The sequence below is a fragment of the Larus michahellis genome, chromosome 6 (assembly GCF_964199755.1).
Source record: "Larus michahellis chromosome 6, bLarMic1.1, whole genome shotgun sequence".
NCBI classification, from domain to species: Eukaryota; Metazoa; Chordata; class Aves; order Charadriiformes; family Laridae; genus Larus; species Larus michahellis.
The window spans coordinates 50,928,866-50,943,127 of record NC_133901.1 but is presented as its reverse complement, the minus strand read 5'-3'; the positions used below and the strand labels follow the sequence as shown (position 1 = coordinate 50,943,127).

Here is a 14,262-nt window from a genome sequence, read left to right as displayed (position 1 = left end):
CTCAGATGTTGCCAGGGCAGTTCATGGGAGTTCATGTCGCTCTGGGTGAAAGCGGAGTTCATGGGAGTTTACTTGGCTACAGGAGGCCTCTCTGCTGCCTGAGTTCATTGCCTTGCCACCTTCCCTGTAAAGTGCCGTTGATCCTGGGGACGAGGGCTTACTTCCTAGCTCTACCTCACAGTTTGAGACACACTTTGGGCAAGAGCCCTGGAACTGGGAATACTTTCAAGCTTTCTCATTTTTGTCAGAATAAAATCATTATATTCCAGATATTCCCACCGCCCTGGCAGACACACTGGGGGTTTACAAGGGAGGAAAACACATAAGACTAGTCACTCAGACCCGTCCCTGTGGGAAAACACAGACCTTTTCATGTCACAGTAGTATTCCAGGGTTTTCCGAGTACTCACTTCTGTTTGCAGATGCTAAGAGTAGGCAGGACTGCTCTGTCCTCTCCGTTCACGTGAAAGTCCAGGAAGGCCAGGCTGAAATGCCTTCCTCTCCATCTTCACCAGGAGCTTTGGTTTTAAGTTAATTGGAGGCACCTATTGGGGATAGTCAAAGAAAAGGCTGCCAGTGTTGTAGCTTTTTCTCTTTTTTTCTAAACTAAAGCACAAGCTTGAAGCAAAACTGCCATGGTTGTGTAGAAGGCTTACTGCCTGAGCCTTCTCTTTTTGGACCTTGATTCAGAAGGTGGCACTGCAAAATGCCTCTCCTGCCCACTGTGCTGCCAGCACCCCTCATCCCCGGGAAGCTTGGTGTGGATGTCCCTGCTGTCGGCAAATACTGTTCACCTTCTGTGGAGGATTGTTTTGACCGAGCCTCTCCTCCATGCACTGCCAGTTTGTGCCACATATGGTGCACAGTACAAGCCAGACACTGCGATCTCGTCAGAGGCACTCCCACAATGCGCAGGGCGTTTTCTGCGCCTCTTTCCAGCACTTCTTTGTGGTGGTGCTTAATACTTACTTTTCTTTCCACAGAAGCTCTAGAGAGCTTTCTACAGCCAGGGCTACTCCTACACTGCTGCTATGTCTGTCCCAGTCTCCAGGCTCAAAATTGTTAGGAGGAGAGGATTCTCCTGATGGATATCCCAGGAAGATTTTAGCTTGCTGGGGTCAGCTTCAGGCTAGTGGCCTACAGAGATTTTTTGCCTGCCCTACCTTCATCTTCTGCGTCGTCCTGTTTGTGGTGGTCTTGAGTGCTAGCTAAACTGGTGCTTACAGCTGGGTCACTGTACTGCGTGAGAACTATTAAATGGATGAGGAAGAGATTTGCGAGGAAGAGAGACCTGCCTGTTTCCTCTCAGCCAAGCTGCTTTCCGCTGCCTATCCCAACTTCTTCTGAACAAAGCATCTCGTTTCCGTGAATTTCAGGCTCATTTTCATCACCTCCCATCTCCACGTCCTCCAACACAGCTGTCAAGTGTCTGCGCGTCGAAATTAGGAAAGGGCACTTACCTGAAACCGTTCTCAGCACAGGTATTGCCTGGGGGATCTACAGCGTTCCCAGTGTTGTTTCACAGAGAGTTATTCTTCACGTACCTGTAGATAATTTTTCCTATGAGCATAAACAAAGTATTGGTGGGTTAAAGTGTAATGAAAGCTATCTCTATAGCTCCAAAGTGCTTCATTTATTTGTTATTTTTTACCCATTTATCAGCAGATAATGCAGTGAAGTGAAGCATTCAGCAGTCACACGGTGGCTGTGAGATTTGGGCAAGCTGTCCTGGCACAAGCGTCTACAGAGATGAAGCCTCCCTCCCTGCCAAAGTCCAAATGTTTTCCCCAGGTTCCTCTCCACTGTGGCTGCCCGGTGCCCAGGCAGGCGCTGGGACCAGCCCATTTGGTTCGTGAGCGCGGCTCAAACAGCAGCCACGCAGGCAGCCTGTCGAGATCCATTTGCTTCAGTCTCTGCCGGGCAGAGCAGCGGGAAAGGTCTTGTACTTTGTGGAACAGCTCTCCTGGTTGGTACATGAAAGAAGCAGCGCGCAGGGCAGGCACAGTGACGTTCTTCACCCGGCTGGCCGGCTGGGATCACGGCATCCTGTGCTGCTGTAGAGGAGCGACGGGCTGTGGGCTAAGGTGGAAGAGCAAAGGAAACACCTCCCTTGGACTCAGCTACGACCCATGCCTGCTGCTGAGGGCTGGCTGGAGGGGTGGGCACGCTGCCTGCTGCGTGGGGCTGGGCAGCCGTCCGGAGGGTCTGCTGAGAGCAGGAGTGTGGGTGGCTACCAACGGCAGTGCGTTATTAAGGGTCAAGATTAGACGATCTAGGGATGATCTAGTCCCAAAGAAATAAACAGATTACAAAAGAACACGGCGGCACAGGCTATGCCAGCGCTGCTGCTGCAAAAAGCAGGGCACAAAAACGCACGCACCAACTATGTGCGTGCCACCCCTGCAGCAGCGTGAAGACATCCACGCCTCCATTGTGTGAATACAGAAACATCTGTATGGAAAGATGGCCTTCCCATATGGAAATAAGGCTTTTACTCAGTGGGGGTGCTGTAGCCTGATGTGTGGCGAGGGAGAGAGAAGGCTCTACGTGAGACACGCTGCAGGTACAGGCAGGCGATGGGTGCTGGCAGGCAGAGGCTTTCTCTGGGATTACAGAGGCTCCCCTTACCTGTGTCTCAGGCCCATCCTGTCAGCCCACTTGGCCAGCCTTTGGGGGTGGGTGTCCCACAGAGCACATGGTCCTGCCACCTAGCAGCCATGCCCGGAACAGCCCTGGACTGCAAACGGGGCTGTAGTCCACAGCCAGGACCGTTTAAGGGGAATCACCTCCTTTTAGGGGTGCAAAGCCTGCCCGAGCGCCACAGTTTTCCACAGATTTCATGTGGAGGGCTATTTCTGTGCTTCTATGTTGGCACCCCATGTCCGGCATTTGAAGCGGCGGCTCCTTTAAAAGAGCAAAAGAGCGTTGTCACGCAGCTTCTTGCACTCATGCCATGTAATGAGCAATTAGAGCAGCAGTAGGGTACATGGGGAAAAGCTGGTGGATCTCCTGCATGGGCCAGCAGCGGGAAGAACTCGGGGTGAGAAAAAAGGGTTTGAAGACCCTCCTGGGGCTGGACAGTAAATTGCACAGAGGAGTTCCTCTCAGCTTAGTGATATGAATGCAGGCTCGTCTCTTGACATAAGCGCAGCTCCTGCTTGCACACCTTCAAAGGGTGCAAGCAGATTGCGCTGGGTTCAGAGCCAGGTGAGAGCAATGGAAGGTGTTAAACTGCTGGGCTGGGTCCACCTGGACACTTTGGGAATTTCTGGTCCCAGCTGGCTCTGCAATTTAAAAGGCTAGGCTGAGAGCAGCTGCTTTATGGTGCTTAGCAAGAGAGCAGGATGGGTGTTGCAGGGCAGTCTAGGGCTGCATTTGGAGCTGTGCTCTTCTGGGGCTTTCTTGGTCCCCTTGTTTGGGTTGTGGGGGCTCAGGGTAGTGTTTTTTCTGATCCCACCCTGCTGGTTTGTGGCCAAGAAAGCCTGCAGTTCACCTTACCTCCAGGCTGGGAAGGGAACGCTTCCTTTGTGCTGACTACTTGGGGTAAGTGAGGGTGGTGTCAAGAGGCTTTCTTACTGCTGTATTTTGGCACAGTGCAGGTGTATGCCTGGAATGAGGAGAAAGGGGCAGCTTTGATGTGAAGTGTTGTCTAACGGCTTCAGTGCATCTTGTGTAACCAGGGGGCTGTTTGTATGACCTAGCAGTCACGGGCTTTGGTGGCGTGCCGTGCCTCGATCTAGATGGTCTTGGCTGCTGGGTCTTGGCTCTTCCCTCACACACCCCTGCTGGCCCAGCCCCTAATACTGGCTAGGGCCTTTTTTCCGACAGAAGGGTAGGATTGTAGCGGACCCCGTCTTCAACGTGGGATGCTGAAACCTCTGCTGCTGTCTCCTCTTTCCCTAGATACCAAGGGGGAGGCACACGTTCTGCAGAATGACTCTGAGTGTGGGCTCTTGGTATCTGGGACTCCAGATGGCTCCAGGAAAGTATTGGTCTCCTATACTGGCTGTTATGTCTTTGAATGGGTGAGTGACCTTAGGGGTTCTGCTGGGACTGTGGCTACTGCTGCTCTGGCTGCCCTGACTGGTGTGGCTCTCCCCTAGGATGGCAATTACCTCATGCTGGTTGGGCTTGAAGGAACAGACGATGCTGGACAAAAGGTTCTTCATGAAGAGAAGCTGCTCAGGTGCCCTGTGGACCTTCCTGGTAAGACTGACAGCTCATTAGGAAGTCCCGCTTGTATCTTGTGGTGATGAGTGCCCTTCCTTTTGGATGTCTGTTCCTAGTCAGTCTGGGGCTGGGCAGAGGGACTTACTGCTGTGCAGGAGACTCCCTGGAGAAGGGTTTCAGACAGAAGAGCCACCAACTTGCTGAGGGCTTGTGCCTCCTCTGCAGGGTCAGCAGGTGAATGTTCCTTATGTCTCCTAGACATGTTCTGACTGCATCGATCCCTGCAAGTTCAGGGACTGAGCTGGAGACTGGGTACAATGATTTTTCCAAACTACCAGAGTTGATGCGGAATACTTTATCTTGACAGATCCCATACAGTCTAGTCTCTTGTGAGTGGCTTCAGGGGGAGTCTCTGTTCCAGGGAATGCAGGTCCCTTCTAAGCCGGCTTCCGTGCCAGCTCCAGGCTGTGTGTTTCACCCTCACTTGAGTCTAACTTCCCTCGATTTGCATGCAGAGTCACCAAGACATCTGCCAGCAGTGTCCTCTGTGTCTTTACCCCCCTGCTCCTTGTGCCTTAGCTGCAAACTCCTGCTGTTTCTTCCAGCCCTGGATGCTCCAAGCAGTGGTGTCTGTTCTGCTGTCCTCAGCCAAGACCGGCTGCTGTGTGCCTCCTTGCCTATCAGCCAGGGAGACTGTGAAGAGCGAGGCTGCTGCTATGACCCTAGGGACAGGGTGAAGCCTTGTTACTTTGGTAACACAGGTAAGCGTGCCTCCTCCTGGAGGAGCCGTGAACTGGGATTCCTTACTTCCCTGGTAGAGCAGTATTGGTGTGTACCGGTCCTGCAAGCGACCTAAGGCTTTGTTTTTGGCTGTGAAGAATACTTTGTCCCATTGAAGTGTCTGGCCCTTTCATATGTATTGCAACAGACGATTGGGGTTTATGGCCAGAATGAGCGTTGCTGTTAGAGATGGTTGCACTTGTCTTGCTGTGCTTAGCACTTGCTTTGGGAGTTACAGGCAGGAGAACTTGTAGGACTTGCTGGCCTTGTCTTTGCTGTGATGCTTGAGCCTCCTTTTCTCCCTGAGCTCAAGACTGATTATTTCTTTTCCTCCAGTGACAGCTCATTGCACACCAGGTGGCCAGTTTTCCATTGCTGTCTCTAGGGATGTGACCCTGCCACCCATCATCCTGGACTCTGTGCAGCTGGTTAGTGGACACAGTACTGACTGTGTCCCTGTCATGAAAAACAATGTCTTTGTTGTGTACCGGTTCCCGCTCTCTGCCTGTGGCACCACTTTTCAGGTAAGAGCTGCAGCTGTCACTAGGCTGGAATAGCAGGAGCTTGTGGACCTGGAACAACCTGATGTGGCTTTGGCTACTTAACGGGCACCCTATGGACTTCCAGGTGCCAAATGCTGTTCTCCAGCCTGGCATTAATCCAGCTTGACTTTACTGCAACGACAGTGCCTGGTCTGTCATTCCAGGTGACTGGAGACCAGGCCATATATGAGAATGAGTTGGTGGCATCCAGGGATGTGAAGACTGGGAGCCTTGGCTCTGTCACTAGGGATAGCACTTTCAGGTAATACCCTAGTGCTGATATTGCTGGGTGCCACTGTGCTCAATGTCATGAGAGAAATTCCTGCTTGTCATAAGCTCTGAATTCACTCTGCAGACTCAAATTTGAACTCTGAAGAGAATTTCAAGTATTTGTTAAAAGGGAGTGCTGGGGGAAAGGCTGGGGATATGGCTAATTAAAACAGATGTTACATTGCCATCTTAAGAACGGTCATTCTGATATCTCCTTTCTCTATCTGCCTGATTTGGGGTTTTCCTGTTTCACCAGGTTACATGTCCGCTGTAGTTACTCCACTGGGAGCTTCCTTCCCTTGAGTGTTCAGGTCTTCACGTTGCCACCGCTCCCTGCTGTGTCCCAGCCAGGACCGCTGTCCTTGGAGCTGCGTGTTGCCTCAGGTATGAGAGGTTTGCAGGGCTTGCTCAAGGCTCTTGGCACAGGGCTCTGGTCTCAGCTGCATAATGAAGGAGTATTGATGGGTGAACACAGCACTGCTGCTTCTCTGCCATGGTGGGAATTTCATGGCTATAAAGGATGCTTTCACTTTGCCTCTTTCTGTTTGTTCCTGCTCTAAAATGGCTCTTGGGTTTCTCCTGTCCCAGATGGAAGCTATACTTCCTACTATACTGACAGTGACTATCCTGTTGTGAAGACTCTGAGAGACCCTGTTTATGCAGAAGTCAAGGTCCTACAGAGAACAGACCCAGACCTGGTTTTGGTCCTGCACCACTGCTGGGCCACACCAAGTATCAACCCCCAGCAACAGCTGCAGTGGCCTGTTTTGGTGGATGGGTAAGTGACTTGCAAATAGCTTTGGGTCAAGGGGATGACTCACTCTTTTTCACTGCTGGCCTGTCTTTCTTAGGTGCCCTTATGCAGGGGACAACTATCAGACACAGCTGGTGCCTCTGAGTCTTGCCTCAGGACTACTGTTCCCCTCTCACTACCAGCGTTTCACCCTCTACACATTCACCTTCGTGGAGTCCACTTCCCAAGAGATGCTTTCTGGGCTGGTAAGATCCTGTCCTTGCTGCCTAGCTTCCTACTGAGGACAGGTAACACATGTGAGCAATAAGCACTTCAAAACCCTTGGCCTTTGGCTGGGGGTGGGGGTGCAAAGACTAGGAAAATCCCCTCCTGAAACAGGAGGGGAGATGTTGAAGCAAGAAACTCTTTATTCCCTGAGACAAATGTGGTAGAGGTAAGATACATCACTAGAGGGGCGTGACAGAAAATGAGACTACTGAAAGGGTAGGTCTACTTAAGCAAGTGCTAGCTTGCTGCCTAAGCTGTTTTGTTGAACTAGCTTAGGGTGTGTGCTCTAACTGTGCTAATCAATATTCTCTAACCTAAATTTCTTGGCCAAAACAACTTAGAAATAGCTTTTGGTACCTGGGCAGCATCTGGGCTCTGAATCTCATGAGCTTCTGAGCAGTTAAGTCACATGAAGTTCACCATGCCTTATGCTGTTTGCTCAGTGCTCCTGGGATCAATTAATACTCAAAACTGGTCCCAGCTGTACTAGCAGCAGGGGGCTCCAAGGCTACAGCCTTTATGTGAAGCAAGACAAAGTAACCTTTCTGTCTTCCTTCTTCGGTGACCAGGTGCACTGTGTCTGGCTCGATGGAGTTAACTTTCCTCATAGCACCCCATATAGTGCTGTGGTCTTGGATTTGTGGCTAAAACAGTGTTGATAACACACCTAGCTATTTGCTGAATAGTGCTTGCACAGCATCAAGGCTTTTTCTCCTAGCTCTTCTGTTTCTCAACCCCAAGTGAGTAGGCATGGGGTAGGGTAAAAGCTGGGAGGCAGCACAGCTTACCCAAATTGGCCAAAGGGATATTCCATGCTGTATGATGTCATGCTCAGCAATAAACACTGGAGGATTTTGTCTTGCAATGTAGCTGATGCTCAGAGACTGTCTGGGCATCAGTCTGCTTGCAGGAGCAGGGTGGGTGATTTGCCTTCTGTATCACTTGTGCTTTGGTTTTGTTTTTCCCTCTCTCCCTGTCCTTCACTTATCAAACTGTTTTTATCTCTCCAGCCATGGGTTTTCTTGCTTTTGCTCTTCCTATTCTCTCCCCACCCTGCTGGGGGAGGGTAAGGTGAGTGAGGAAGTGGCTGTGTGGGTGCTTAGCTGCTGGCCAAAGTCAGTGCAGCACACTAGGATATCACCCATCTACAGATACGGCCTGAGTGATTCCAGGCTGTGTCCCATTCTTTCTAGGTGTACCTGCATTGCAGTGCTTCAGTGTGCCACCGGTCTGTACAGGAGTCCTGCACCACCACTTGTCCTGCTAGAGCCAGTAAGTGTCCTAGCCTTCCTGCTTCCCCATCCAAAGGGGCAACAAGGGTCTAGCTTGCAAGCTGGGGGTTAGGGGGATGTGTAAGCTATGGACTAATTCCCTCAAGCTGTGGACAGCTTGACAAGGCATTTCTTGCTCCTTTCCACCAAGGAAGGGCCCCTGCCCTTAAACCAAAAATGCAGAGGCCTTCATAGGCTGTGTTGACTCACATGGAAGGCTTGGCCTTCAGAGCTTCTCATGTGTTGAGAAGCTGACCTGGACAAAGTTTGCTGACCTTCAGGGCTATACACCTTCTCACCTAAAATCTTTATATTGCTCTGTAGGGGGTAAAAGGAGTGCCGAGCATCCTCATAAGGATGGTGCCTCCCATGTCTCCAGCAAAGGCCCTGTGATTTTCCTTCAGGATGAGCTGAGTTGGGACACAGCAAAGGATGGCCTTGGTAAGCATGCCAGCCCAGCATAGCCAGGCTGGGGAAGGGGCTGGTCTACCTCTTTCCTGCAGAAAGACTGAGCCCCTAGGGCATCCCTGTGCCTCACCTGGGGGATGTTAACTGGGGCCTCTCTCCCCTCACAGGAGCAGCTGTGCCTGCTGCAGCCACCTGGGTTCTGGGGTTTGCTGCTGTGGCAACTGGGGCATCTCTGTGTGTGGTGGTTGTGGCTGCTGTGCTGTGGCGAAGGAAGGTGCCTGTAACACATGAAATCAATGTATTGCAATAAAGTGGCTGTCAAACCCACCCGGTCTGTCGAACTCCTTCTCCCTGGCCTAGAGCACATGGTGTTGAACTGAAGTGTCCCAGGGACCTGTCCTGTCTGTAAGCCTTTGTTTGCAAGACAAATGTTATCCTGATGGTTGTGAGAACTTTCCAAATGCTGTTTCTCAGAATCTGTCTCTCTTTCTGGCTATTATTGTGCTCTGGGATTAGTGTTAACTGCCTGCTGCTGTCAAGATGGAGCCCTTGTTGTAGCCTGGGCTCCTGGGAAGCTGCAGACTGAGACAGGTGTGATGCTGGGTGGTGTCTGCTTTTCTGTCAGTGGCTAAGGCGGTCTTCAAAAGTACTTATCTTGGCTCTGCTCAAACACTGAGTAGAAGTGCAGTAAAACTAATTAAAGGCAAATCCTGCAGCTGCTTCTGCAGATGCAGAGCTGGTATTTGACTGCGGAGAGGAGCTGGGAATTGCCCACTTGTCCCTGAGCTCATGAGGTAAGTCGGGGCTGTGTTCATGTGGCAGGATGCAGAAGCAGGGATGGCAAAGCACTAAACAAATGCGCCTTCCTAATGATGTTGTATATGAACCGACCTTCCTTGCTCTGGAAACAAAAAAGGGCAGGTGGGAGGTTTGGGGTGTTTTTTCTGGAGGATGAGAACAGGGAAACTTCATTCCACCTAAAAAAAAAATCAAAGGGCCTAGATGGTTTGAACTTCAGGGAAAAAAATTCCAACTTGATTTGAAGATTAATCTTAAACCTTCATGTGAGAGCGGACAGTTAGGAGTCTTCAAAGCTCTCAAATTAAAGCTAATTTGACACCACTGTTGGCATAACAGTACCATGAATGTCCCTTTTTGAGGTGAGAAATAAAACTTCTGAGCATCAGAAGTGGTTCAGTGGTGTGGGCAGTCGCAGCAGCTGAGCAGGATCATTCTCAGCTTCCTCAGGTCCTGGACAAAAACACTCCAGCAAACCTCTCCTGATGCTGAAGTGGGGAAAATGACTCCATACACCTGCCCTCCCTGCCCAGGCTGGGGGAGCTCTGGTGCTTGCACTTATACTGAGATGCCCTTACAGCTGATGGGGTAGTCCTTGAGAAATATACTTAAGGCGAAGAAAAAATATGTTATTCATATTTTTTTTCCTGACAGGCTTGGTAAGAAATTCCCTCTGTTAAAAGACAGGGGAGTAATCTTAATCATACTGCTTAGAAGCCCTTTTTAAAAGGGGAAGAGCAGCTCTTATGTACATGGAAGCAAAGAACTGCTTGAGGTAGCAGATATTGTTCTATTTAATTGGCTTCTGCCAATACTGTGTGACTGGAAGGTGTTAACAGGTGCTGGGAACTACTTTTTAATTCCTTCTTACTCTAACAAGGAATTTCAGGAATCATCTTACAATGTTGGGGTTTTTTCTAGCAGAACTTTGCTGCTTCCAGGATAACGAATGCTCTTACTCTTGCCTGCTTTTAAAATCTCATCAGAAGAAGAGAAGATAAGACTCCTCCAAGTGGTATGGTGGGAGGGTGAAGGAGGTCACAGGCTGAAGAAATCATCAGCTGGAGATAGGTCAAACAGCCTCCTCCTTTAGGGAGTGCCTCTGGCAACTAAATGTCTTTGATACAGGTGGAGCTCTGTCTGGGAAAGCAGAGTGTAAACTCATAATGTGCCTTACAACAAGTCTTTAGCAGCTGTCTCTAATGTTAATTAACTGCACAATTAAAGGAGTAATACAGACCACACCTTTTCAGTACACCAGGCAGGGTGCTCTGGCACTGCTCTTTACTGTGTGTGGTAGCCAAGATCTAAACACCTTCCTGGCTGCTGCTGGAGTCTTCCCATGCCTCAGTAAGGCAGACAAAAATATTTGCTTAGAGAACTCAGATGCCTGTGTGGAGGCTGAAGGGGTGGGGAGAGTAGAGTCCCTGCTGCCCTCCATGGGGTTGCTGAACCATCCCAAAGTGGCAGGGAGCTCTGGGGATCGGGTCGATTCCCCTGCAGTGACCATCCCTTCTGGTGCAGAGCTCGATCTTGCTGTAATGGACCTGCTGCTTAGCACAGGGCATGTGCACTGATAAACAGAGGTGGGGGAGCAGAGGAGTGAATTTAATTCCCTCACCTGCGCTGTGGGGAGTCTTCTGTGCTTAAGGCTTGCTGTTTGGTCCCTAGCAGGAGGGGAAGGGCACAAACAGCAGTGGGATGAGAGTTGTCTGTGCGAAGGTTTCCTCTGGTGCCTTGTCTTCCTCTTTCTAGCCTGTTCTCCACCAGAGTTTCATTGCTGCTTTGTTCTGCAGTTTTTCTCTCCTGTAAATGTGTACTCTCTTCCTTCTGCCTTCACAAGTGGATTTCTGGCTTTTGTTGTGTTTGTTTTTCTGGTTTGTTTTTTTTTTCCTAGGCCTCTACTTCGTTTAGCTGGATCTCATTGACTTTTCTCCTTTACTTTCTTTGGAGTAACTGCATGTGACTTCTGGTGTGAGCATCCTCTTTTTAGCTTCATACTGCCTGGTTATACAGCTGAACTAAAGGTGGTGTGGGTTGCTGTAGACATTGGCTTAGGCTCCTCTTGGTGAAGAAAAGCTGCTCTGTCCAGGAGGCTACTGTAGGCTGTGAATGAAGGAGAAGCTGAGGAGAAGCAGCCCTGTGGCCAGCCAGCACCTGCCACTTGAGGCCGCTGTGTGGTGCTGCTAGTGAACCCAGATTTTCAGAAAAAACAAAAACCCTGATGCTGAGCATCAGTGTACTTTGTCCCCAATGCCTCCGCCCAATTCCTCTGGAAGCGGTGTGTGCTGCCCTGCTGTGTCTGCCCACCCTGCAGCTTTGGAAGCAAGGTCTGGCAACAGCACCTAATACAGGGCTGCTCAAAATTAATATTCTCACTCGGCTGTATCAAAACTTTCCAAAGGTTCTCTTTGTCCTTTGGATCTTCTAAGAACAGCACCAGCCTCAAAAGAACAAACTTGCTTCTTTGCCAGAGCTAAAGAAGTTCTTTAAAAGACTGGAGGCAACAATTCCTTTCTTGACCAACTAAGCTCAGCTGAAACCTTAAATATGTGGCAGTTGCTATACTACAACCCAGGTGTTCATTAATAAAATATCTGGAAACAATTATAATAGTGATGCTTTTATTAAATTTCTTATGCTTGTATTATAATGCATCTTGGAGTGGAGAACTATACAGTATGTTACACATTATAAATATATTTATTTCTGAAAATACATGAATATATTTTATATAATGCTGTAATAAAAAAGAGTGCTCGTTAATTTTAGTTAAAAATAAAAAAAAAAAACCCGACAAACCTATAATGTGAATGGAGGTGGTGGTGGGGAATACCAGTTCATGATACTACCTCTTAAAACACTTTAAATTCAGTTTGCACTGATTCACGTTCCTTACAGTCTCTGTAAAGCTTGAGGGATAATGGAGGATGTAAGTAAATGCAGGATTTTAGTCCCCTGTATTTATGGAGATATACAGACTATTCACAGAATAATCAAGTTATAAATCTTTCTAGCTTTGTATGAAGCTAGCAAGATATACAGTGAATAACCAAGTTCCGCAGCAGCAGCTACAACTGAAATATTAAACACAGCACCTACTTTAGGGTGCTAACTTTGAGTCAGCACAGACCATATTTTTTTTTGATTGTGGTTTGTTGGCGGTTGTTTTTTTTTATTACTCCTGGAGGTGCTAAGTACCAACCCCTCTAAGTACTTGGAGAACCAGGCCTGGGCTGCTGCCTTCACTCACCCCTGCAAACTACAGCTTCTCTGGGAAAGTGTGGCTGGGGTGCTTTGAATCTTGGAAGAGATCCTGCTCTGGTATTGAGGACTGTGAGTGCTCCAGCTGATCTGGGCGAGCAAGGGGGAAGCATCTGTTACTGAAAGGCTAAACCTGCTCAAGGTGATCCATTCCTGTCAGCTTCTCAAATCTTGGATACCAGGCAAGTTTGGGTTGAGGAAGGATTTTTAAACAGTGATTGCCTGACTTGTAATTATATTGTAATTTAGGGGTTAGAATAATATTTTAATGAGAGGCAAAGTTGGTTTATTTAAATCTTTACTCCACATGCATCCGTTCCTGTGCTAGTACCAATAACAGCTGGTGTGCAGAGACCACTGCAACCACGGAACCTTCAGAAGCGGGTGCTGCCTGACCCTTGAGTCTGGAATCGGTGGATGTGTGGCAATAAGGTAGCCACCACGCGTGGCCGTGGCGTTACGCAGTTGGTTAACATGGCCCAAAAGAGCAGCAGCTTGTAAAGGTTGTATGCATTGGAATAACACTTCCTTGCAGCTTGGCTCTCCCTGTTGCCTTTTCCCAGCAGAGAGAGCTCATGCTGAGCAATAGCGCAGTGTGACTACCCCACCTGCAGCCTCAGGCCCTCACCTGCACAGCCAGAGGACTTAACTTGTAACTTAAAAGTAGGAATTCAAGCCTGGTTCCCCCCTGCCCCCCCGAAAGATTGATAGCACAGGAGCTGGGCTGCCTGGTGAAGCTGAGGCGTTGCCTTGAATGCAGCTTCCAGTCTCTTGAAAGGCTGGTTCCCGCAGTGCCCCTCGTTCTGGTCTCTGCTATGAGCCTGCACGATGCCGACTTCTGCGTAGGGTAGTGCTGGAGTTGAGGGACCTCTGCAGCAGGAATTTAGAAGCTAGTGGTGGATTCAGGAATGGCTTCGTAGGAAGTCTTGGCTTTACAGGCTTGATTTTCCTGTTGGATTCCAGTAAAATGGCACAGCTGGCCAGACGCTGCTCTGGAGGGAGGAGATGTGTTGGGGACAGGCAGAGACTGCAACTCAACCCCCCCAGAGGGAGGAGGCTGTCCCTCCAACAGCTGCTTCTGCACCAGGCAGGGAGTCCCTGGCACTCTTCTAGATGCTGCTGTGTCCCATAAAGGTTAAGTTTATTTCATCTGGGGAAGGTCCCCAGAAAGCAATGATAACTTAAAAGCTTCAACGTTTTAGGTAATTCTGTTCCTAATCCAGAGAGGAGGAAGAATTTCCAAATCTTACTTAAAAGTCTCTGTTGCTTATGTTGCCAAGATGCTAACAGCAATTTTCATCTGTAGCTTGACTTTTATAAGTGTACTTCAGATTCAGCAGCGAAGCCGTACATATCTGAGCATGCATCTGCCCACAGACCCTTCTCAACCTCCCCCTTCCCTCTTTTCCTTCCAATGCTCAAATCGGAGTTGCTCTGTTGACAACTGTAGGATGCAGACTGCACAAAGTAACCCCGGGGTTCTTGGGTTTATGTCCGTTGGTGTTTCCCATTTTGCTTTTCTGAAACAGAAGCATGCAGTGAGTGTGAGAGATCAGAAAGGGTTTCTCTACATTTAACCCATGGGCTGAGTTGGGAAGGTGGAACAGGAGACTGAGCCTGATCCTCTTTTAGTCTTGATTATGGGCAGGTTGCCTATTTCCCAAGACATCTGGTTGGCTTGTTATTTGGGAATCTTTTTGACTGACTGCAGATAAATGAATTTGCTGCTGTACTTTGT

The 14,262-nt window shown here is 49.2% G+C and overlaps 1 protein-coding gene across 2 annotated transcripts; it reads left to right on the top strand.

The window, feature by feature from the left end:
• Nucleotides 1-3,335: 3,335 nt before the first annotated feature.
• On the top strand, nt 3,336-8,804 carry ZP4 (zona pellucida glycoprotein 4). Of its 2 annotated transcripts, none has more exons than XM_074591285.1 (12): nt 3,336-3,543; nt 3,904-4,025; nt 4,104-4,206; nt 4,776-4,931; nt 5,287-5,474; nt 5,657-5,754; nt 6,019-6,146; nt 6,351-6,540; nt 6,614-6,761; nt 7,977-8,055; nt 8,379-8,495; nt 8,630-8,804. In XM_074591285.1, the coding sequence occupies exons 1-12, from the start codon at nt 3,345-3,347 to the stop codon at nt 8,770-8,772; spliced, it is 1,671 nt and encodes a 556-aa protein (XP_074447386.1). In that variant the 5' UTR covers nt 3,336-3,344; the 3' UTR covers nt 8,773-8,804. The 2 variants fall into 2 exon arrangements, with proteins under 2 accessions (XP_074447386.1, XP_074447387.1); XM_074591286.1 differs by having other exon boundaries at nt 8,459-8,495; nt 8,630-8,712.
• Nucleotides 8,805-14,262: the final 5,458 nt, after the last annotated feature.

What these genes read in the sequence shown, in the direction of transcription:
- ZP4 (XM_074591285.1), top strand. Translation starts at nt 3,345, where the DNA reads ATGGGTGTTGCAGGGCAGTCTAGGGCTGCATTTGGAGCTGTGCTCTTC. An exon ending in CTTTGTGCTGACTACTTGGG is followed by an intron (nt 3,544 to 3,903) that starts GTAAGTGAGGGT and finishes CTCTTTCCCTAG; the next exon opens with ATACCAAGGGGGAGGCACAC. An exon ending in GGAGCTGCGTGTTGCCTCAG is followed by an intron (nt 6,147 to 6,350) that starts GTATGAGAGGTT and finishes CTCCTGTCCCAG; the next exon opens with ATGGAAGCTATACTTCCTAC.